Here is a 26,503-nt window from a genome sequence, read left to right as displayed (position 1 = left end):
GGAGCTCATTTAAAGATACAGTTGCATCACATGTTATTACTGTAGGTGGTCAAAATGATTTTCTTGGTTCTTGGGTATATTTTTTTTTTGGAAGGTTTATGCCAGTAAAATAAATTTATATTTAATTTTAAAAATTTTCAGTTACTTCCAGAGATGATTGAACAAAAACCTGGTGTGAATGAGGGCATGTGACTTTCAGATGTTGGGAGTTTGGTCTGTTGGTTCAAAAAATATTTTATTTCCCCCTCCCTCCTATTACAGCAGTACGACTCTATTCCTGGAAACAATGAGGGGTCATAACAAACGGATTTTACTTTTTTACTATACCTACAAACATGAATATTTCATTTCCAGTGCTATATCAAATAGAATCTTGGGTGTCATTTTATTTTTGTTTAGCTAGAATGCTTTTTAATTTTTCAAGTACCATAAATCATAAGAGGCACAATTTTATGGTGAATCGCAATAAAACGAAATAACACCGAAATTTGGTTATACACACGAAATAAAACAAAACATGTCGAAGTCAGCGAAATAATGTGAAATATGCCGAAGTCCGCAACATAACCTTAATTTACGAGATGCGTACTGCCACAAGTTCAGAAGTTCCACCAAACACTACATGGTTGACACGTGAGGGTGAAGTGAACACACGAAACAATTTTCGTATATTTGGATGTTGCGATACCAATTTGACGCATTAGACCGCAACGAAGCGCTAGTGTAGCATGTATTATTTGTGTTGAAATTATTTTTTTTAGTTACGTGAATATCTAAGACTATCCAAAACTAATGTTTTGTTTGTTGTTTAGTTCACGAAACCAGCAAACGGTACTATTTTCAGTTTATATTGTATGATTTCAAGCGGTTTGAAACGTAGGCTTGGTGAATTTTGCTACGGCAAATCAATGTAAATTATTCTAAAACACAAACATTTCATAATGCCGAAGAATAAAGTATCGGCAAATGAGAGGGTTAAGGCGTTTGTTAGTGAAGGTTTTTACATATGTGAAAGTAATTTGATGTATAAATTTTGCAACTGCCGGGTCGAACATGAAAGACACGATACTTTGGTGAAACGTGTCGAGTGAAAAACATAAAAGGTGTAAAAAGAGTGGGATACCCACAAAAAGGCAAGTTTCTATTCCCGAGTCGGTAGTTACAATGAAAAAGGCCAAAAATGATAAAGAATACTTTATCATAAAAACAACTGAAGCCTTTGTTTCAGCAAATATCCCAGTGGAGAAATTGGACAATCCTTCACTTAGAGCATGGTTTCAAGTGTGTGTGAAGGGTGGTGGTGACGTACCAACTGCAGATTGGCTACGAAAGAAGTACATGCCGATAGTAGCAGAAAATAAAAAAGAGACCATAAAATTATTAGTCAGTCACATTCCAATATGTGTTTCGGATGACGAAACTACAGACAGAAATGGATGCTGTGTGTTCAATACTTTTTTCAGGACCCTTCAGCCTGGTGCAACACAATCGTCACATCTTGCTGCATCAGTTGTTTTGGATTCTGCAGATTCTGTATCATGTACTGGTTCAGCTGTTTTAGACACACTAACTAAATATGAAGTGGACCATTCACAAGTGTGTGCATTTGTATCAGATTCTGCTAGGTACATGATTAAATGTGCCAGTACACTTCAAGGTATGTTGGGTGATCGTGTGATACGTGTGCAGAGCTGGGCGCACAAAATTAATTTAGTTTGGAGTTGTTTGGCAGTCTAACCTTGAGCAACTCAACAATGTTATAGTGAAGGTAAAAATTTGTTTCATAACACAAGAAAGCGCAAACATCAGTACTTGGAATTTCTGAACACCAAATACTCTCATGATCCTGCAATGTGCAAGCTCTTTCTACAACCTGTTCTTACCAGATGGAACACATGGTTTGAGTCTGTTGTCTATGTCAGCATACATTTGCAGGATATCTTGGAATTCTTTGAAGAGTTAAGAGAACACAACAGTGCCATTAAATTCCTGAAAGAAATTTCTGCAGAGGAAGTGAATGTTGTGAAAGCTGACGCTCTGTTTGTGGCACAAAACTGCTCTCCTCTAACAGAGTTGATAACTTCCCTAGAGGGCAATACGTACCCAACTGCACATTTGTTGACAACAAAATTGAAAGCTCTGCAGAACAAATTCAGTGTTTTGAGCAATGGTGTTGTTTCAGCTTCAGTAAATGACTTGATCTGTGAACTACGCACCGTGAAGCAGGCAGAATTGAAACAATGTTTGCAATTAACAGGCAAAAATGTGTAACTAAACTTCTAGAATTGATTCAGAATGATCCTTGCAGGGAAACATTTCAGGCAATTGATCACTTCTTTAACCCACAAAATGTAAGTAGGGTGTGCATGAAACCTGAAAACGTACAAAAAAGTAATCCTAAATCTACCTGCAATTTCTCATATTCCCAGTGAAGTTTTTATTGAAGCATATGCCACCTTCAAGTATATTATTACAGAAGAACTTGCAAAACCATAAACAAAGACTATCGATGTTGTACAAGTTCTGTGTTCAATGAAAACAAACTACAGTGAATTTTCAACTGCTGGATTAAGAGCAATATGGTTCCCAAATGCAAATGTTGATTGTGAACGTTCATTTTCGAAGTACTCTCTAGTAGTTTCTGACAGGCGATCTACACTTTCTCCAGAAAATGCAGAGCGTTGAACCATGCTAACATTTTAGTGTTATTAGCCAATATTAGTGTAAATAAAAATGAATGTAATTTAACATACCTTTATAAAGGAGATGTATTTTGACAAAATTAACTGTACCATGTTACAGTTAGAGTTATTTTCAAAGTTTGGAGTTCATTAGTTATGATTCAAATTTCACCATTCTGTATGTGTAACACATGTCATTTTATTTTATTAATATTTTACTATGGGTTTTTATGCACTAAAAATAATTAATCTCTCTCGTGCATGAATATTATTTTTAATACATTAGTTAAGTTATTGGATCGCTTATAAAAGTCTTCCATAATAAAACCGATAACACCGAAATCTGTTTTTTTAAAAACGAAATTTGCCTTATAATAACACCATAAAATCTTGCCTCTAATCATAAGATATCATTTTTATCACTAAATTCGTTACATATATTACTTCTGTAGCCATAATCGTTTTATTGTTTTTTACTAAATTGAATATTACTGCCCATGAAATAAGGTTACACGGAGGGGTTGGTTACAATTTAAAATGTAAAAAAAAAAAAAAAAACTTTTCACATCAACTGTAACTTAAAATTTTATTTCGTTTAGCAATAAAAATGTTGGGAGAACATACAACCATGTTTTTATGCTGGCAGTACAGAATTATTTCAGTTGGGAAAGCTCGTATTGTGCCATTGTGGACATGTTGCCAAATATTTGTTCTGTCGGAATTGTTTTGCAGAGTTTAGTTTTTTGTTGTTGCATTGTAAACTAGCATTTAGATAATTTTCTTATTTGTGGCATTTTTTTGTAAGAAGTTTCCATGTAGAGTTTTATTAATTTATTACAATAGTGGCAAAAAAAAATTTATGTTCCATCGGCTGTGTTTGATATAAATTATTTCATGTAATTTTTTCTATATATTGTCAACTTTTTGTTATAAGATACTTGTGAGATTACATTTTATATAGCACAACTCTGTGTCTTCAGTTCTTTGTAACACAATTACTGCATATCCTACTTAATGACATAATATCTGAAACTGTAAACATCAAAACTTTCAAATATTTTTATCTATTAAACTGAATTCCCAATAATATAAACTTGATGAAAATATATGATGTTAAATATTATATTTTAAAAAAATCCATAGAAGCACATGCGTAAATGTAGTAAAGATTAGCATTACTCCCTGTGTGAGTCACATGCTACGCTAAGGAAACAAGTTATAAGTAGATGTGTGGGTTCTACTTTTGGTCTTATTTGGTTCTGATACTTAAAAAATCAGTTCTTGGTTCTAAGTTAACCTGTCTCGAAGTGATTTGGGGGGGGGGGGGGGGGGGGGAACAAAAAAAAACAAAGTTGGGATCTCTGCACGAACTCTTGTGTTTACTTTCTATCATTCCAACACATTGTACCACATCTCTTTCGATCTAGGTGAGCTAGGCCAAGGATGTGAGGCAAGGGAATGAGAGACTATGACTATGCTGTGATTTTCTATGATTTTAAATCTTTTACTTTCGCATTCGAGAATCAGGACCTTCACAACACTAGTTGTAAGATTGAGTTTCCTCTCTTCCCATGTTTGTGGTGTTAATTAATGAAGTCAGTGAAAGCATTGTAAAAAGCCAGCCACCTAACAAACAAAAACTTCACTCTTAGTAATTACATTTCTAAACTCAACCTTCATCTCATCTTTGATTAAGATATCAAACACATTTTATTTGAACATGCCTCAATTCACTCAAGCAACAATCTCTTTGACTATGGCTCATTTTTATTATGTAGTCAGAGTCATTAAATTGGTTCTGTAGAAATTTTTTTTTGTGCAAGTTAAATAATATTCACAATAGATAAAATCATGTTGTGTCCTCTCTTTTGTTTGGTTTAGATACGTGACAGATGAATTAGTACTATATACTTAGATTATGTAATGAATTGTGATAAGATATATATAACACCGCAAAGCATGGCAATGAAACATTTACAAACTAAATGCAAGTTAAAACACCATTTAGCACCGAAATGTAACTAAAAACATGAAATCAAGCAGCAATTTGACAAAACTTAACTCAAATGTTATCTTTTAATATAAAAAATAAATCAGTCAAATGTAATTTATTATGAATTTGAACCAGCATGTATGAACTAAATAAATTGGGAAAAAAATAATATAATAAGTTATTTGATCTTGAATCTGTTATTATAAAAACTGTATGATTGTTTTTACATTTATGACGTATGCAAATTTTTCAAACACACAAGAATTTGCTCAATTTTTTTTTAACTTTTTTTTTAGTGTGTCAGTGTCATTAAAAATGAGACTATTTTGGGTTAAATATATAAGTATGGTTATAAAAAAAAATTTTCTTATTTTTTGAATAATTCACAGTTTTTTTATGAATAAAGACATGGTATAAAAATAAAAACCATAAAATATTGTTGCTACTAATAACTAAACTACTTAACTTTTAAACAACAATAAAGTGACCAAGCTTAAAATACTAAGGGTCTATGAGTTTTTAAGAAATATTTTATATTCGTGAATATTTTTTTCTTTACGGATATATACAACAAGGTAGAGTCACTAAAAAAATTATTGAAAAAGTGTAAAATTTATGAAGCCAAGGAATTTAGGTTTGTTTTCTAGAAACGTAGTACATATATGCTTTATAAAATTAGTAAATAATCTGTAATTATTATTTAAAATTATTAAAAAATTCTATTTTAATGTATGCAGTCATTTGGAAGAGCAAAGCAATATTGAAAATTTAAAATTATATCTGTTTAAGAAAATGAATTGCCAGTTTTTTATTTCCTTGTATTTTCGACAACTTCATTATAGTTCCATGTATCTATTTCTTTCTTTTTCATTTGACTATATATTACATCATTTTTTCTTGGACTCCTGTAAAATGTGGGGAAAAGTTCACTAAATGTTTAAATTTTATAGGAATAAAAAAATAGGATTCGTTGAAGCTTAATTTATACAGTGCAATCAGTATTACAGCAAACAACCAATTGTGATCAAGTTTTCCTATTTGTTTGTTTTTTATTGTTTCAGAGTTATCTTGGATCGAGCATCTACATCCATAGATGACATACTTGCATCCCATGGATACTCAGTTCTGGATTCAGCGTCTAGCACACCAAACAGTGTGTTACCCCCTGAAACTAGAGATTGGTTAGTATGTGATTTTAACTGCTGAGAGCCTAGAGATATGTACTTTTATGTTTTGTCAGCATGTTTTAAAATTCCAACGTACGTTTCATTGTTTTTCATTTAGTCGTGTTACCCATATTACGTTATTAAGGTGATGACCATTTGGTAATCTCTAGCAATGAATCCTTATTTTTGAGGATGGATTTTTTTTTAAAAATTTCTGCTTAGTGTTTTGTCAACAGCGATGTCATTAGAGATGGTAGCACACCACCACTAAATGTAACTGAATATTTGGAAAGTAATCTTGCCATGAGCTATTGTAAGTAACTATTCCAGCATTTGATTGGAGTGATTATGATGAAACTGTGGAAAACCATAATCAATTAGAATGCCTGGAATGGAATTTGCAACCCTGGTGTTCTGGAATGAGATTCCAGTGTCTTACCATATTCACCCTAATAAGCCTTTCATCTCTAATATTTTGATCATAACCAAAAATCTTTGTTGTTTAGAATTAACCTGGCACCACACTTTTAAGTCAGAACTTGTGACCATATTTTAAGTTTTTATTAAATGTCTATTCAGGACTTCTTTAATAATTCAAAGTTATAATACATACAGTAGAACCCCGATTTTGCGAACACGGAATTAACGAAAACAGCGATTTAACGTAAAGGTTTTCAGGAACCAACAAAAATCACCAATTTATTAAAATAATAATATAGATTTCCAAAAAATGCAAGTAAATAGTAATGGAATCTTATTAAAAAATACACTCTGTGGTGTCAGTAATAGAATGGAGGTACTATATATTAATATGTGCCTTTGCATCATCTGTCCAAATACGAAAAAATTAAAAAAATTGTTCAAATTGCTTAAAAACTCCGGGCGCTGTAACTGAATTGCGTAGGTGCGTGCCATTGCGCGCGCCTGGATAGATAGACTGTCCGCGACACATGACGTCATGAAGGGTTTCTTTGTCCGCATCCCCCTCCCCCTCAGCAATTCCTGGCTTGACTCACCACGTTATCTTCCACTCACGCCCGCATAGTAACAGTGCTAGGCAATAATCTCACGTTTCCAAATATTCCCTTTCCCATCCTCCAGGTTTTTTCAACTTGTGACCACGTCACACCAATACGCCATTATCATTATTCTCTAGATGTGTAAAAGTAACGAAAAAAAGCGTACCCGTATGTATTCGTTACTATAACAATTAGTACTCGTTACTATCGTATCGTTACGTTACTCGTTACTTCTGAAACCGCATTAAAAAGCTATGTTATGTTGCACCAACGAATCGGGTCGTATTGCGTACGCGTACATTATGACGTCGCGTAAATAATAATAAATAGAATATAAACAATTAACAATATTTGATAATTAACAGTTTTTGTTAACCAAGAAACAATTAAATCTCATTAATGCGGCTTTTTTATATTATCTCTTTTAAGATAATAACAAAAAAACGTGAAAATACGCGATAATAAAAAAACAAAAACATACATATTTCTAATTTGTAAACAATACATTCTTACGTTGTTTCTGTTCCAATCTCAAACTTTGTCTACACACACAATACCTTTAATAAACAGTAAAAAACTTTGACGACGAATTTCCAAATTATACTTTACTTAATAAACAAACATCGTTCTTTGTAACGCAAATTCATCGAATATGCGCGCGCATGCGTAAAACATACGAAAAATGCGAGTAACGAGATGCAGCCGTGTGTAACGTTTCGTTACTCGTTACTAGATGGCGCACCCGTTATTCAGTACCGAATACATACGGTTGGCTACAGCTCTATATTCTCAGTAAGAGCTTTGTGCGCGGTGTTTAGTTTTTGGAATACGTTTTTTATAAGTGCTGCGCAGCTGAGCGAACAAAGAGAGTCAGCCGGCGGCCACGCCACGCCGTAACAGCAGCTGACCGAGTACAATGACCTTTCTCCGCGTACGGCGCGCTATGGACGGTAAATTTCCATCAATTTGCGGCCTTTTTTTTTTTTTTTTTTTAATTTTTTACTGTGACGCAATGTGTATGTAGTTCGTTTTTGTTATAAACGCTGCAGGTCGCGACTGTATTTTAATAAACTTTAACGTATTTCTTACACTTTACATATTTTTAAACTTTTTTTATGCCTCATATTTCACGGTTTCTAAAAATCTGTATGTACGACCGAGGTGTACGTACGGACCGGGGGCCGTACGAGCGAGATCAAAAACGTTGAAGATGGAAAGTTGACGAAGTCTGAGATAGCACGGCAGCACAAGATATCAACGTCGACCCTGTCTACGATATGGAAACGTAGGTACGCGATTATGAGTGCGGGGGTCATTGAAAATCGGTAAATCGGATTTAACGAAACATGGATTTAGAGTAAACATTTTCGGTAACCGTAGCACTTCGTTAAATCGGGGTTCTACTGTATAATATAATTGCCTTTAATGTTTCCTGTAAACCTGATAACATTTTTGGTACCGGTGTTGAAGTCTGCCGGTTATTATTTTAAGCACTCTTTATTCTTACCGCAATAGTACTAGTAAATGTATAAATATCCAATCAAAATTTTTTTGCAAATACATGCCTTACAGATATTGGGCAGTAAATATTTTATTTAGTTAAATGATAACATGTTTGCAGTAGTGATGGGTCAATTCGAGTTTTTCTCGGTTCTCGGTCCTCGGTTCTGACTTCAAAAATAAAATAAACATTATTCACACATTATTTATGAAGTGCTTCAAGTAATAAACTATTTATTGTGTCAGCTACAATAAAACACTAAAATGCCTGTATCCAGACTTACATCTTCAATAATTAATTGTTTATAACACTGAAAAATAATAATTTATTTGTATTGTTCGGTCCTCAAAGTTGTTATTGTATGCTTAGAATGCATTGGCATAATGTTTCAGTCTTTAAAGAGGCTATCAAAGCAAATTAAAAGTTTTAGTTTAGTTTTCAAGCTACAGCATACACACCAACCTATTGCAAATGTAATATGTATTAGTGAAAAATAATTCTAAATAATATAGAGAACACTTAATAAAACTAAAATTTACTATGTTAATCTAGCAATTACCTCAAGAAATCTACATACACCCTCCTTTAAAACATAGGAATAAAAATAAAATATTACAATAATGGAAATGAATAAAATGATGGTAAACTTTCAAAGAATTAAAATAATAAATTGTCCATCAAACTTATTGTCTACATCGAATTCAGTTTGTTTCCACAGTCATGCCAATTACTGCCACACTTATACTGCCATTTCTTACACAATTTGCACTATTTTGCCGGAGTAATTATACTTTACAAGTGTCAACAAGCATTTTGTTTGACCAGTCAATAGTAAAATACATCTACCAACCATACACCACTTAGCTTTTTTAAAAAAAAAAATTAAAAAAACTTTAAAGACATTATCTTTTATCGCGTGTCCGCGGGATATTCGTCAATGCTATTACACCACTAAAAACAAAGACGTGCCACTTTGAAAGCAACCCCGTTTGCCTAAAAGAGAAAGTTACTAGCCATTCCACTATATGGCTGCAAATGCAGTGAATTTACACTCCACAGCACTGCACAAATACCATAAAATTTTATGATGCAGAAAATCATTACGGAAATATTTAAAATAATCATCCATTCTATTAAACAAATATACTATGGAATTTGCACTTTTAATTGTTCTTTATACACCAGTCACGCTTACTTACGTGTCAATGACTCAATTAGCTGCCTATTTTTAAAACCAGTGAAACAAATATGGCGTCTTTCTGATCACATCTCTCTGCTGAGACACGTTATAGAGTTGCACACATCGATGAACTACATCTATGGAACCATCAGCTGTTGTTTTGATTGAAAAACGTACTTGGTTTACAGATGTGACGAGAATATTGTATATTTTCACGTGTAATTTATTTTATAGTTAGAGATGAATATTATTCCACAGAAGTCCAAAAAAATAATTCATATGTGAATTGGACATGAGTTGAGCCATTTAATGCTGCAGTTAAGTTGTAGTGAAGGACTATTTTCGTAAAGGGTTTTCCTATACTGCCGGTACTTGTAATGGCAACTACATTTTAGCTGCGGTTCTCGGTGCCGGTTAAAATGCTGAGAACCGTAGGAACCGAGAACCAAGAACCAGTACTGACCCATCCCTAGTTTACAGTGATGCCAGGAAAACAGCTGAATGTAAACCAGCTACGACCACAGCTGTTTTGTTTACTGAAGTGAATCGCCATTAACATTCCAGAATGACCGAAATCAATGTTACAAAGATTACTAGTACAAATCAAATTGGGAAATTTCTGAAGAAGCACGCTCAGTTTTTTCTCACCTTTCAAATAAAAATTTTATCTCCATATACCATCACAAATGTTTTTATTCTCCAGTTACGTACTGTCCGGACCAAACGTTGTGGTAGCTGGACTCCCTAGTGCTGTAGGCGCGTAATGTCGGCACGGCCCGGTCACACGCGGCGCACATTCGGCACGGCCCGGCACGGCTCGGACGTTTTGTCTCTGTTACAAAAACATATGCGTGTATCGCTTTCTCATCGCTCCCCAGGCCACAACGCTTTGGGTTTCACTTGTCCTTATGACACCTGAGGCCCATATAGGCAATAACTTAATAACTGAAGGTATAACATGCTTCACAGTGTAGAACTCGTGTATGACATCTCGTATGACTCGTCTGTCAAAACTGTCGACAACGATCTTACGAATTTTCTTCGGCCTGCAAAAAGTAAAGGGGTACATTTCACTTCACAGTATAGTATTTCTCTTTAGACAAAAAGGCGTAGCATAGAATTGAAAAAGAAACCGTTAGGTTGAACTACCATTTCATTAAACAATAAAGAATATTTGCAATTGTTAAGGTCATTTGTACGAGCATTCCTAAGGTAGACTTAATTTACATGAAAATGCAAACACAAGTGTTCATCTACTTAAATACTATTACTTTCTCACTGGCATAAATTATATTCCCACAAATTCGCCATACAACGGTCGATACGGCCGCTGTATTTTATGCCGAAACAGAATATCTAACGTGCCTGCATGAATTAGTACGCAGTGTTAAGAAAATTATTTGTGTTGTATTTCAAAACACCAATATGGGGTGTGGGGCCGATAGTTGGTGTTTTTACCCTAACAATAAATACTTAACAACACGAAACAAACACAAAACTGAGATTTCAAAACAAGCTTTAAATTACTTAGTGATTGCACAACTTTCACTCAACTATACCTTTACGGCCATTGCATTTCTATCTATGCTGCTTTTGCGATTTGTACTTTTAAATTCTAGTACGGACGCGGATATCGTAAAACCGCATAATAGAAACGTTGAACATCGTTTATACCATGTACACTGGAATTTCACATTATAATTTTATATAATTTAGGTGAAAAATACAATTATTTAAAATGTTTTGCTTTGAAAACAAGTCGGGTACATTGTACAAACGATATTCAATAAACAATTTATTACTAGGCTTGACGATACCAGCTCCCTTTCATTTTATAATTCAACCCGGAAACATTCGAGTTTAAAACATATCACTTTGTCACCAAATGGAGTAAACAACATTGCTCACTGTTTTTTCCCTGGAGTTCTCTGAGGGTCATTTGGATGTTGTCTGCTCCATTTCCTTATCCTCATTATGCTGGACTCACTCACACCGGTATATATCGCTGCTCTTTCTGTTGCCTTCAGAATTATTGGTGCTGCGAGAAATTTATTTTCTGATTCACTATCACAACAACTCACTACTTCAGCAATAATGTCTCTTTCTCGACTATGAATAACTTTATGAGGCCGTCGGCAGCGTCCACGTCCGTCCATTTCCGTACGTCTCGTAACACGCGCTGCGAGTTGGTCACGTAGCAATGTTTTCATGCTGAACGCTACACGTACCGACCTGCGCGCTCATCGCCTGCCCCTCCGCCGCCTTGCCCCTTCACCCCCGCGCTGACAGCTATCACAACGTTTGGTCCGGACAGTATATAATTTTCCATGAAAACATACTTTCTTCCCACAATACCATTTCCCATTTCCTTAGTCATTTTAATTGTTTTAAGTTTTTTTAAACAACCGTAGATCATCGCTACTACAATCAATCTGTAATTATTGCAACATACGTATTTATCACAGATACAAAAACAAACCAGTGAAAGATGTCTGTTATCCATTAAGCAATAGCAAGTTCGCTAACCTTGAAGCTTGACTCAATTTGTGTTCTGCAGAGTTGCCATGCGGCGTTATCAAGTTTCAAATAAGGTGTGCACCATTCTTTTACAAAATATTGGCATGGGTTATTCTGGTGAATGTGTTATCATTGAGTCATTTATAGCTCGTGGTAGGTATGAAACATGGCTCAAATTTTGTTCTTGATTGAAGGTATAAGTGTTTTAGTTCAACTAGGCAGATTACTTTTATTTCTGATGTGTTTGTTTGTACAGAGAATATAAATGTCAATGCTTTCAGCAAAAATGTTTAAAATGACTAAAAATCGTACAAAATTTTCTGGGTCAACAGAACATTTCTGTAGTTAAAACAAAAATTTATTTGAATGAACTATACATATTAATTATTTGTTCCAGGCTCCACTTCCGACCGCGGACACCTTCGACACCTGGAAGCAGCGAGAAGGAGGATGTGGAGGCGGACATGTTCAACACTAGTCGAGAAGTCCAGGCCCTGGATGACGTCACCCTCAGCGTGGGTCTGGAACCTCTGGCCGCCAATGTCTTCAACTTGTCGGACGGCTCGCTGAGCAGTCAGCTCTGCTTGAACCTCCTGCCGCCGGTCCCCGAGGCGGGCGTCGCACCGGAAACGAGGCAGCTCTGCCGCTCCGAGTGGTCTTCGTACGACCAGGAAGATGGCGAGCTGTGGACGGACGATGTTTTCACGATCGGGTGTTCGAGGTTCACCGTGCGACAGAGTTCCGCGACCTGCGAAAGTATTTTTCCGTTTGCTCCCTTCTCGTCCGAAATTTCCCTGTCTGTGATGGAAACTCGAACGAGCGCGACGGTGGTGCAGCATTCCGACGGTCACGCGTCCGCGAGTCAGCTCAGGCTGCAGCAGCCTAGCATTTCGTCGCCGACGACATCGAATTCTCGCGCTGGTTCCCACCCGGTTCCTCAGACTTCTACGGCAAACAGCGGCTTCCCTCCTTCGTTGTCCACTGCTTTCGAGAACAACAGTGTTTCTTTGGCACCCTCGGCAAGCAGTTCTGTGCGCTTTCCCTTGACCGCGAGCTGCAGCGTTGCTGCTGCTGTGGCGTCGACGGTGAACGTCAGTACATTCAATAACGGTGGTGTGGTTGTGAAGCAGGAGCCCATAAACACTGAGTACAATGATGTGAGGGACACGTCACTTGTGGGTGCCACTTCCATTGACCAACACACTCTCAGCAATGGACCACTTTCTGCTGGAGAACGTAAGTACTAACTTTGGAACACATTTCTGAACAGACTAAAAAGTTTTTAAATTTCCATTATGGAAAAAATAATAATAAATAAAAAAATTTGAACTGACAAATTGTTTTTGGGTTCAGTTGGTAGAATTAAAATGATTTTTACCCATACGTAATTAAATAAATAAAATTAAGTTAAAAAAAAACACAAAAAGCATTAAAAGAACCCATTTATAACGAAATAAGTGTACTTTAATAGAAACAAATTTCAATGATTAAATGCATGAATTGTAACTAGAGATGTACGAACCTGCAAATTTTTAAGTCGAGTCGAGTCGAGTCGAATTATACAATAATTAGTTCGAGTCGATTCGAGTCGAGTTTGTAGATCATAAATTCAAGTCGAGTCGATTCGAGTATGAATTTTTATTTGAATCTTTGACACTTAAGTAGAGCTTGAATATTTGCACTTTACTGCTAAGAGTCCTTAGACTGGCCCACGTAATCAAATATATTTAAAATACAAGTATTAATACAAATAATTCATTTAGAATAAATTCTTAACTGATATAATACAATTCAATAATTGAGGTATAGAGCATAGAAAAAAGTATTTTTTGAATTTTTAAATTTTATTTAACAAATATTGCCCAACTATGAAAATTAAAAAAATTTGATATCTCCTAAAGTATTTGGAGTTTCTTATATCTGCCGGCTTTAATGAAAAGAGGAATTTTAAGAGCATATAATTAAAGTATTTTCAGAATTTTTAAATTTTATTTAACAAATATCGCCCAACTATGAAAATTAAAAAATTCGATATCTCATAAAGTATTTGGAATTTCTTATATCTGCCGGCTTTAATGAAAAGAGGAATTTAAAGAGCATATAATTAAAGTATTTTCAGAATTTTTAAATTTTATTTAACAAATATCGCCCAACTATGAAAATTAAAAAATTCGATATCTCATAAAGTATTTGGAATTTCTTATATCTGCCGGCTTTAATGAAAAGAGGAATTTAAAGAGCATATAATTAAAGTATTTTAAGTTTTTAACATTTTTTTTCGCAAATACCGCTCAACTACATATTTACCTTATTTTGGACCGAACGAGTTAGCTGCGGCCTGCAGCATTCACGAGTCAATAAAAAAATGAATATAATTTAGGCTTGTTGGCGCGAAGGTTAGGTTACGTTTCACACAATCATTAGAACATTTTTGAAAACTTTCACTTATGGGAAGTGTAAGGCCGTGCTACAATTAACGCAACATTACAATAAACGTTCCCATAACAAATATAATACATTTAAAGATTATTGCTACAACACTAACGCCGTTACGTTGCCGGCCAATCGCAAGCTGGCACTTCCAACCAATCCATGCTTTTGTATTTGTATTAAATAGTTACACTTTATAAAATACTTTATACTTCATAATTAATTTTAACTTGCCACTTAATTTGGATAGCAAACAATTATACAAAATGCACTCTCGCCGAACGTAATAGTGTAAACAAACACGGAAAAAAAATTCATGTTCGCCACCCTACACTTCCTAAAATTAGTGGAGCACAGTTGTTTTTTTTAACTGCCATTTCGTGATTGGTGGCGTATCAGTCGCAAACATGCGCTCTGTAACACAAATATAACGCTACCGTTAATTTATTATTGTAACGTTGCGCCGATTGTAGCACGGATTTACTAAAAAAAAAGTAATATTTGGGCCGATATTAAGATTATAAAATTTAATTTGTGTTTTGTTTATTAAAAATGTGTTCGTCTTCTTTGCTATGTGGTCACACCTGTTAAGTTGGCAATATGTAAAACTAAAATATAAATAATATGGCCGATTGTCGTCATTGTTTTTAAGTACGTGTTTCGGTCTTACGTACGTATTTTTAGTGTCGGCTGAAGTCACGTAAGGAGATATTAAGAATTGTAATTCAATTTTATTATATTTTATCATCGAGTTTTATCCAATTTCCTTTCGAGTTTCGCCCCGTCGAGTAAAATAAACTCGAATGCCGAGCCGAGCCGAGCTGATGCTACTCGCTCGACTCGACTCGAATTTTCGAGTCTCGGCCCATCACTAATTGTAACGAAATAAATCAAAGGAAAGGTATGAAATGTGTCGAAATGTTATCTTGTTTAACATATTAATATGAAATAACTGAAATAATCTGAAACGATACAAATGGAAATCAAATAAATCCACATATACCGAAATGAGTCGGAAACCTAATATAACAAATAAAATCACTCGATAAATAAGAAACAAAATCATTTATGCAAATATAATTAAATAAATAAAATGAATTAAAAAAACATCAAAACACATCAAAGAACCGATTTATAACGAAATAAGTGTATTTTAATAGAAACGAATTTCAACGATTAAATACACGAATTGTAACGAAAAATAAATTTATCAGGAAAATCTTATAAACTGAAATTTTATTGCATTATTCCACAGTAGTGGTCAGTAGTGTTTTTAATTCATTAGGGAAATTAATTATTGCATTATTTAACATTTAATTAGGTGCCATCAAAAATAATTGTTCATTTACACGTGTATACATTGAACATTTTTAACAATTTTTTTTTACTTAAAAACTTGGGTGGGGTTACACAAAATGAAGATAATTTTATTGTCTATATTTTGCATCTATAACTTACTATTTACAAGTTTATACACTATTCATATAATGTTACTGTAAAATTGGTAACGGTAACCCTAAAAATTTGGGAGATGTTAAAAGTTGTGACATTAAAACAGTTGTTACAACTAGGGCTGTGTGGGCTCCTGAAATTATGGAAACATTTAGGGATCACTTACGGTTTTTTTGGCCTTTAGGCTGGGGAAAAAAATTCCCAAAATTTTCGGGATTATTTAGGGATTAGGCATTGAGCATTGAGCGAGCTATATAAATTTAGAGATATAACTAATAAAGAAAAATACAGATTTATCATTGTATTCAAAGACATAACTAACCATGTCCTGCATTATCTGCTAACCATGTTTTACTGGAAAGAGAGTTTAAAAATATTACAGAACTGTCAGCAAACAGACAAAGATTTATACATACCTTATAAAACAGAGCACAACGCTGTGTGTCTGCCCGGTGGTTAAAATGTGATGAAGGAAAAACTTGTATGGATCTGCTAGAAAACATCCAGCTCTAAATGTAGAAAATAAGGACACAGTTATCCTGGCATGCAGTAAATTGTTTTTCATGTACATAGTAGTGCACAGCTTTTTTGCCCCAGCCCCTCCTAGTGAAGTAATTGCAGCCAGGTGACATCTCAGGCAATTACCTTTCCCCTGTGGGTTGACCAAAAAGGTTGTTTCACAGCACAAATTAAGCAACTTTACCCAAGCAAGCATTCACAGAACATATTTAAAAAAAAGGAACATCTTTAGTTTCTCCAGTTTTCTTACATTATATGTTATATATTACAAAATAATAATTCATAAATTAAAGGTAATTCTAACAAAAAAAAAACTAATCAAATGAAATACCGTATATACCCGATTCTAAGACGACCTCGAATCTAAGACGACCCCCAAACTACAGCCTCATGTTTTCAGGGAAAAAAATTTTATTGTATTAAACACATGCCAACAAATTAGATATAAAATTGAAAATATGAATGTTACAAATGATTTCAACCACCACTTTTGAAATACTGTTAACAGTTTGTGTACAAACAGAAATAAATACCTTAATGGCTGGTACTGTGACTGTTGGAAACTGTTAGTTTCATTATGCTGATACATCATCGTCATTGATGTCATCTTCACTGCTGTCGACTTCAGCTTCAATTGCATCTTCTTGCCACATGACACTATCTTCACTGCCATCCAATGCATTAGAAATTCAACATTTCTTGAAGCAACATTTCTTGTTTTTAAATTTCGTGGAATCGGCCTTGCTTTGGCCCACTGAACGATTTCCTGGTGGATTTACAACTTGCCAATTTTTCTTGTTGTTGTTTCCACCGCTGCACATTAACTTCTGAAATGCTGTATTTCCTTGCAGTAGCGCAATTGTTTGTACTTGCAGCGTACTTTATTACCATCATCTTGAAGTTTTTGTCATAGAATTCTCTTTCCCTTTTAGTAAAACGGCTTGCAGACGTACCTCTAGTTTCCAGCTGGTCGGCCATTTTCGCATAACAATTTGTGTTTAAAATGTAAATAACATAACTGGCGGAACCGTTCCTCCAACTGAAAAAAATAATCACAGCAAGGAAGTACTGTATAACCTACATTAATGTTTTTGTACAAGAAACTAGTGTTATAGGACATTCCAAAAATATCGGTCATAACATGTGCAGCCAGTAACTACTGCACAACCCAAAATAGGTATGTTTAACTAAAAATCTGTGTATCTGAATCTAAGGTGACCCCTTTGTTTTGAATTATAAATTATGGTAAAAAATGTCGTCTTAGATTCGGGTATATACGGTAGTTTAAATAATTCAATTGCAGCCAAAAGATTATCAGTGTAATTCTATTTAAACCCACCCTCCAAAGATTTTACCAGTTTTAAGGAACAGATGTAAATTAATTGTGGCCAACAGCTTATTTCTACAGAAGTTATTTCCTTCACATGTTCGAGCCTGTATCTGCCCCTTAAGTTTTATTTACAAACAGCCTTAATTTTTTACATTCAAGTTTTAAAATTTAGATTTTGCCCCCAACAGTTTGTTCTTAAGGACCTGTAACTACCAGATGGCCTATGATGTATGTTTTTACAAAGGGCATTTAAGACATAACTTTGGTTCTATAGAATTAGTTAGCACTGTTTATTTCACTTTTTTTTTTTAGCCGATCCTGTCCCGATTCCCGCGGGAAAAATTCTTTCTTGCCTGAAAATTTCCTGAATTGAAAATTCCATTCCCACACAACACTAGATACAACCTTATAGTCTGAAATTTAGAAATCTGGAAGCTCCGAAAACCAGTCTTCTGTTATAGTAATTTATGCTGCAGTGCCATTGATGCACATGCGTGAGTGAAATGGTTGATTTTAAGTCATTTTTGTTTTGTGTCCCATTCACTTTAATTTTAGCATTTCAGGAATAAATAGGTTAAAATAAAATTGACGATTTGGTTTTTCGATAGGGATGGGGCGACCGAATCCAATATCCGCCGAATCCGCCGAATCCTAGGGATTCGAAGATTCGGCGGGTCTGATATAGGATTCGTCAAAGGATTCGGTTTTTTACTATTTATGGGGAAAAAATACAGTAAAACTCGCTTACGAGGTTCCGCATGGTAGGTTTTTCCGTATAAAGCGTTTAAATTGCCCGAGGTCATATTTACGCCATTAAATGTGTGATATAAAGTCCGTTAAAATTTTTTCTGAAACTTCCTGTCTCAAATAATGGCGCACGTAAATATGAAGAAAAGACAAATGAACAACAACATACGAAGAAATATGGATGATGTACCATAACTACAGTACAAACCCAATAGTTATTTTAAGATAATTACCATAATAAGAACTAAAGATTCTTTGTAGAATACCATAATTACTACAGAAGCATGATAGCTACCATATTTGCATTTGCACTATAGTTACCGTAACAACCGAGATGTATATTTACCGTGATAGTAATGTATTATTTATTTATGACATATTAAATTAAAGAACATTGTTAAAAAAAAAAAGGATGTTAAACTTTGATATGTACGGTTGGCACATGTTGCTAAGAAATAATGTGATGTGAAAGAATGCAGTACATGTGCAGTACTACTACGAAAAGTGAAAATGGTACTCGTGGATTTTTAGGTTATGGCAGTCTCTTTCGTTTTTCAGTAATATCGGCCAAAAATTAACAAGCGTACTGTATCGGAAGTCGGCAGAAATGCCGATTCAACTAAATATTGACAAAATCGGCTTCTTCAATACAGCTCTACATTTAATGACATGAGTAAACATATTTCAGACTTCAGGATATTGAAAAAGACTTTAATTTCCATGTAGGTTTATGTGTGTATGTTTTTTTTGCAAGTGTAATTTGAATGAAGTAAAATGCTTTTATTTTTATTACTTTCAATTGATTAAACTTTAATGACCAGTTACAGATATTTATGACACTAATTTTGAGGCTAAGCAATTTTACTAAAGCATTCCAGCCAAGCAGGTTGCCAGCGAGAGACGCTTCTCTTCTGCTGGAAACACTATCTCCAATCGTAGAGCTAATTTAACTCCTGAACGTGCAGAACAAATTATTGTTCTGCATGATAGATTAAAGAACAGAATTTAATAAGACTGTGAAAATCTCTCTCAGAATTATTGTGCTGAAAAGTGGAAATGCTGAAACAATGTGAATGTACTTTTCAAACAACATGATTTTTGGTGCTAAGTTTGTTGAAGCTCAGTAAGGACTCCAGAAAAATTGGCAAGGATGAAATTTTCCCAAAGATATGTTACATTTACACAAACATATACTGGGTTATGTTAGTTGGATGATATCAGTTACTAATGAACCAATGGAAACAGGTAAGATTCAATGGAAAAAAATGTTATTTTTTTCTAGCAGTCCAAAATGTAAACACACATTGTAAATAGTTACCCAAAATTAATAAGCCCACTTCATTTTAATACTTTATTCAAACATTATACTAAGTTTAAGATAAAAATAATTTCCCAAAAGTGTAACTGTACCACAAAAGCTCGAGCTCGGCTCAAAGTAAAATTCTTAGGCTCGCAGACCTCTAGCTTATTTATAGAAAAAATCCTAACCGCTAATCTGTACGAAAACTGAAATTTCTCAAAAAAAAAATTTTGTCTTTATATACACTTAGGCTATACCAGAAATGTACCAAACTACATGTGATAAAGTCAAGGGACTTTTAGTGCAAGCAGAATACATCTCACTTAACATTAGATATGTGGACATCATCTGTTAAAAGATTCGGGTTTGGGTTCGAGATTCGGCAATTCCAGTCGAGGATTTGAGTTAGGATTCGGATTCGAGGAAATCAGGATTCGCCCCATCCCTATTTTTCGAGTATGTTGTTCATTTATGAACTTTTGTAACTAACTCTAGTTTCCAAGGATTTTATTGATGCAATTTTCCATAACCCCATTCATAGTGTTTATTTCTCTGTGAATAAGGATGATCCGTTCCAGCTAACCTTAAGATTTTAGAATGAACCTCTGACAGTTATTCCTGCCATAAATGGCACAAAATTCATCAAAACAGAAGTGCCTTGTACCATTCCCAAGTGACAGCCTTTCTATGGTTCAGCACAGTTTGTAATTCGGCACCAATCGATCCGCTTGCTTTTGGATTTTGTCAGATGTATTTTGGGTGTTGACCTTGCCCGTCAGGTACGCATTATTGCGCTGCCAGTGTTTTTAGTTTTCTCTGAGTTTATCGTTACTGTCAGTTTTCTTTTGAGTACAATTTTTCCTGTTTTCTAGCCTGGTACATTTCAAATTTTGCGGGTACATTTTCATTACAATTTATTAATCTCGTCATCTGTATTCTTTCTTCCTGCAGAGTAGCTTATTACAACTTGGTCTAAATACCATTGCACTGTATATCTTTTTTCCTTTGGTATTCCTGCTAAAACTATTAACATTCAGTAATCCGGGAAAATCGCTAATCTGGCATGGCCTTGCTCCAAAACATTTCACATTAAAGCCCTTTCACTGTAGTTTCATATTTTAATGTCTTCTTGACTGAAAGAAATCACTTAGCGAGAGTCGAAAAGTGTACACATTTCCTGTTATGCACTTAAACAAGACATGTGCGTGATGTTTGGGCTCTGAAGTGAGCTACTTATATTAGTATAGTTTGTGGTAAATACATATGTAGTCTGGGCCAGAAGTCTTGCAAGCTGGGTTCCATAGTTCTATGCAGACAAGTTGCTCAGAACAGACCAGCTTTACCAAACAGTGGGTGGAGCATTATATGGCATTTGGCGCTGTTAACTGTTGACGCCTCTGTTGATGCTGACATTGCAAAAAATACACACTGTACTGTCTCCTGCTATGAAAGATATTTTTTATTTACAGTAAAACAGGAAACCTAATCAAGTTCTGAAAATGATAAAAAAACATTCAAGTTATTCATGCCAATATTTTATATGTTATGATGGTAAGGGCCTCCATTGCTACAAGCTCATCATGGTTCTGTGCACTTTTTGATGTTCAAATTTTTGTGTGTTGTCATAGTTTCGATAGTTTTAGTTGCCACTATTCGGTGGTCTCTTGAGTGCAGCCTGTTGATAAATATTAGACTATCACGAAAATATATTATTTATGCCTTTTCATGCTAACTCCAAATTGTACGTCCTGGTGTCGTAGCAGTTAGAGCCTCTGGCTGAAGAGCCAAATGTCCTGGGTTTGATTCCCAGTCAGGTCTTGAATTTTTCGCTTCTGGAATATTTGCTTCCCCTGTTCAGGACTGTGTATTGTGTGTTCGCTTTGCCTCCGTGCTATGGAAAAAAAATGCCAGGCTGTCTACAGGTCACGAAAATCACATAAAACAAATGAAACTGGTCACAAATGGCATGTCAAAATCTCGAAATAACATTAACAATGCTGGAAGAGACAAACATTTTATTTCTAGCACCTTTTTTTTTTTTGCTCACTTGCTGCATATCATTATTTAACACCTCATTTCAGTTTATAGTCTCATATTACAAATAAATATTTTGAGTGTGTTAAATCATGTAGAAAATATCTCTGAAAATTTTTGTTTCTATTTATAAAACCCAACATTCCTGTGAATATGTAGTACATCTATTTTGTATTATGTGTAGTTTTGTTTATTATGTATAAAAACAACCCTGTAATTTAAAAAGATTATCAAGAAATGTTATTAAACGTCTTGAAATTATTTCACTAGTTAATTTTGGACACATTGATGCTGATTTACCACAGTTTAACCTCGCCGGCTAGGCCCAAGTCACGTCAATTGCGTCTTCCCATGTCGATGGCTGGGGTGCAGACCATCCTCTGGGCTGATGACTCATCATCAAGTTCATGATGGTTTCGCCGCCGTATCCCCCTTAAAATACAAGCAATATTGTAGTGCTTGTAATCTCACGTGGTCAGGTGCATGGTGGAAATGAGAGGTGGTTTGTTACCTTCTAGATCCGAACAGCAGTTGGACGAGGCCTGGCTCGAACTACCTGTCGCCGTACCACTCCACGTCGCCTCTGCAGGGTGCCGGTGCTCCGTCCACTCTCCCGCCTCCCGCGTCTACGCTTTCGATGGGCTTCCATCACCGCACCCCCGCGTCCTCGCCGCACCGGCAGTACACGCTCGTGGATGTCGCCAACATCAAAAAAGAACCCAACCCTACTGAAGATACGCTTAATAGGTATGACATTCTTGGCACTCTTACCGAGCGAGGTAGCGTGACGTTCAAATGCTGGACTCGCATTTGAGAAGACGAGGGGTTTGAATTTCGGCCTGTCTATCCTGATTTCTGTTTTTCATGATTATTTGAAATCACTCCAAGCAAATGCAGAGTTAATTCTGTACTTCAGACCGATGGTTCCCAATTTTTTTTCGGGTAGGCAACCCTACGACCAACTTTTCTTTTGGCGGAACCCCAACTCTTTTAAAGAAAGTTATTTGGCAATAATTGTGTCTGCTTTATATGACATTTGTCCTGACTCACGGAACCCCTGTGACCCTGCCACGGAACCCCAGGATTCCGCGGACCACCTTTTGGGAACCACTGCTGTAGACCATACTCCATTCTTTTCTCTAATTTCCTTTAATTAAATCTGCTATATCCGTCTCTAATGACATTGACAAGAAATAAAACCAAAATATTAAGTAAAATACATCTCTACTATCTTGTAAGTAAATAAATTTTCCGTGCCATTTGTGGGTTATAATTTAGTGGAACTCAAGAAATTTCACTTTCTATGTAAAACAGTTGATTCTGTTTTTTGGGTGTTAAAGAAACCAAATTTGCTATGGCTATGGGTAATCTAATCTATGTAAATGAAAATATTCCAAGGATTTATATTTAATTGACTATAATTGTTGTTAGTTATAAATCAAAAAAATGTACGATATTAGGATTTTGTGACAGCATATGTACATTACAAACAACTTGTTGTTAAGATATTAAAAGTAGTTGTAATTGGTCTTTTTACACTCCTTTAAAAGTTAGGTAGTTCACATAAAGTATGAAATCATAAAGTAAGAAGTGAAACCTCTCATTGAAATGCATTTAAACATTGTGCGTTTAAATGTGTGCATTTCCTTATTTCTAATGTTGTAACTAGGGATGGGTCGATTCGATTCTCCGATTCCTCGATACCACCGATTATTAAAAAAAATTTGGTACTCAGTATCGGGTACTAAAAAAGGGCAAGGTAGGTTAGGTATCGGTTAAGTTAAGCAAGTACAGTAGTAATATAATTTCATCTGAGCTTTTCTTCTTTTGCGCATAAAATTCCTAATAATGCTCATTATTATTAAATATTTATTTTATACGAATAAAAATAAATAAAAACAATGTTACCGGGCATGTTTAACCTCTAATTAAAACTCCACGATCGAAGAACATTATTCCTCACTCATGTATTAGACGTAAATAAATTGTAAAAAGACTTATTAATTTTATTTGCAGTTAAGAAAAGTCCATTGTTTTTTGTGAAGAAAGTGACGGTTATGAAACAAGATCACATTACGTGTCATCACCATTTTAGTTGTGATCCATTGAAGGATGATGGCCTCCACAAAACTTCTGGTGGCCATAAAACATAAAGTCAAGTCGAAACGTATCGATTTGTTGCGTACGGGACTAATTGTATAATGAAAGCAACAATCAATTTTAAAGAATTCTCTGGCCATACTGGCAACAGAGGCTCGTGTTTATTTCTTGCCAAGGAAAACAGTAATTCACCGTTGTGCTATTGAGGTTACTGTGAATTGTTTCGCATTTATGCTATTTATTTGGCACAGATATTGTTTTGTTAAAACTATTTTCAAGTGTTTTGCTAGTTTGTTAGTAAAACGAATGTTCGCCGACTGTCGTTTCAAATTACGATGCGAATGGTCTGATATTGTATCAACATGTCTAAAGTTTGGGAACATTTTTGCATCAATAGTGAAAATGACAAATATGCAATTTGTAATCATGGTAGTGCGCAAATTTCACGGGGAGGTACTTCCAAATCTACAACCAATTTAATGAAGCATTTGAAATCCCGGCACACATTACTACCAGAAAAAATAGTCTTTGAAGAAAAACAAACTTTTGTTTACAGCACTGTCACCAACTAAGTCAAAAGGTATCACAGAAAAAAGTAGTGCTACCTTTGAACCCATTTTGAACAAAGATGTTATGTTATCGGCGTTATCACCTGTTAAAGAACCCTGTCTAAATGTTGAACTTCTTTGTGCACAGCCTAGTACTAGCAAACAAACTTTATGTGAAGATGCTTCTTCACTGGTACATAGTTGAAAAAAAAAAACCTGAACATTTAATCCTAAGTTTATAATTATCCTTTATGCAAATTATTATCATTACGTAATGCATTCAATTCTTAAGTAGTTTTAATTATGGGACCGGAATTACCAGGAATCGAAAACTGGAATGACTTGGAATCGAGAATCGAAATTTAGGAATCGGTACCGGTATCGGAATCGATAAAAATGTGTACTCAACCCATCCCTAGTTGTAACGTTTAGAATAGTTAAGAAAATTGCGTTGGATCTAATGGATTAGTTGGTTAGTAGGTTAAGATTCCGAGATTTACCTGCCATATTGTATGTTCTGTTTTTTTGCTAATTCAATATTTTCACAAACTGAAAGAATGTTTCAAAAATGGCATCATAGAAGTAAAGTTGTAGATGATCAGAAAATCATCAACATATAGTGAATAATCATGGTCCATCCTGCAACACGATATAAGATGCAATATTTAAATAGCGGAACATTTGCAGAAATTGCCCTAAAATTTGAAAATGGAATACCAGGACCTAACCTAGTATGGCAAGTGAGGCAGAATCTTAAAATATATTGGTAGATATCATCCAGTGATAAATATTTTCAACTCCTATCACGAATAAGTTTGTAAATTTATCTTTGTGTTTGATAATCTAGACAAGGTAGGCTAGAACTTCATATTTGATATGCTGTGCTAAATTTATTTATGATGACAGCCAAATTTATTTGTATGAGCTATGAAACAATTAAACCACTTTCATCCATTTTTGCATGAATACAATACACAAACACTCAGTATTAAGCTCTGTTTGAACAGTGACTTTGTGCTGAAGTATTAGTCCATTGAAAAAGTTACATTTGGGGTTGCGTTTGTCAGAGGACGCAATTTTATATTTTAGATATGAAGGGGGGGTGTTAGTGTAAAGTTAAATCCCAGTTTGTGGGGTTGCAACCCTTGTCCCACGGCCGCCATCTTGGAAAAATAGGTTCAAATGGTTTTTACGGTTTATCTGCCAAACTATAGGTCTCACAAAAAAATTGGTTGTCTGTAAAGTCGGTTTACGGACGATAGTTTAACGTGACGTCTTAACAACACATTGATGAAATGATTGCCTACTTTTATGAATAAAATTGAATAATTTTTATTGAATTATCACTATTTTGTATGGATGCAAAGGAGGAGTGAAATGAAATCTACAATTTAATTGATAAATTTACTTTTATTTGCACTCATTAATTCAAATATGTTTATTACTTTAACGAAGATATTATTTTAACTATAACTTTTATACATGTTTGCTATTTAACTTCTTCCAATCTGTGTTATTCTGTTAAGGATAGGATGATGATAGGAAAAGTAGGAAACAAATGGGAGTGTTTCAAGTTTAATGTGCCTCGAAAAAGTCAAAACGATGGTTGTTCCAATCGAGTGGAAGAGAGATAGCTGTGGCGCAAGCATACAATGAGCGTAACAGGACAAAGTGTAACGGGATAATGTGTATAACGGGACAATGAGTCATCCTTTTTCGTGCATGCAGCCAGAGTTCATCTATTTATTAGACGTCACGTCAAAAATTATCTACAACTTTTGTCCAGTAACTTTTAGTCGTAGAACCATAAATAAAAAAGTTTTAAGCGAAAATCCATAAAAATTTGAGGGAAAAAAATCTATTGGTCGATATAACCTTTTTTTCTAATCATTTTACAAACAAATATCAGACCTTTTTATTGATGGTGTTTTAAGGAACAATTTTTATTATAAACATTGTTTAATTTATTTATTAGTTAAGGTTTTA

At 34.7% G+C, this 26,503-nt stretch overlaps 1 protein-coding gene across 1 annotated transcript in view; it reads left to right on the top strand.

The window, feature by feature from the left end:
• LOC134528182 (enhancer of polycomb homolog 1) overlaps positions 1-26,503 on the top strand; it is an 85,427-nt gene that overhangs the window by 32,989 nt on the left and 25,935 nt on the right. Inside the window, exons 9-11 of the mRNA XM_063361571.1 lie at positions 5,736-5,855; positions 12,455-13,293; positions 22,388-22,616. Of these exons, the coding sequence (XP_063217641.1) occupies positions 5,736-5,855; positions 12,455-13,293; positions 22,388-22,616 (1,188 nt within the window). The remainder of the gene's footprint in view (positions 1-5,735; positions 5,856-12,454; positions 13,294-22,387; positions 22,617-26,503) is intronic.

The sequence above is a fragment of the Bacillus rossius genome, chromosome 1, assembly GCF_032445375.1.
Source record: "Bacillus rossius redtenbacheri isolate Brsri chromosome 1, Brsri_v3, whole genome shotgun sequence".
NCBI lineage: Eukaryota > Metazoa > Arthropoda > Insecta > Phasmatodea > Bacillidae > Bacillus > Bacillus rossius.
This window is presented reverse-complemented; position numbering and strand designations above follow the sequence as displayed.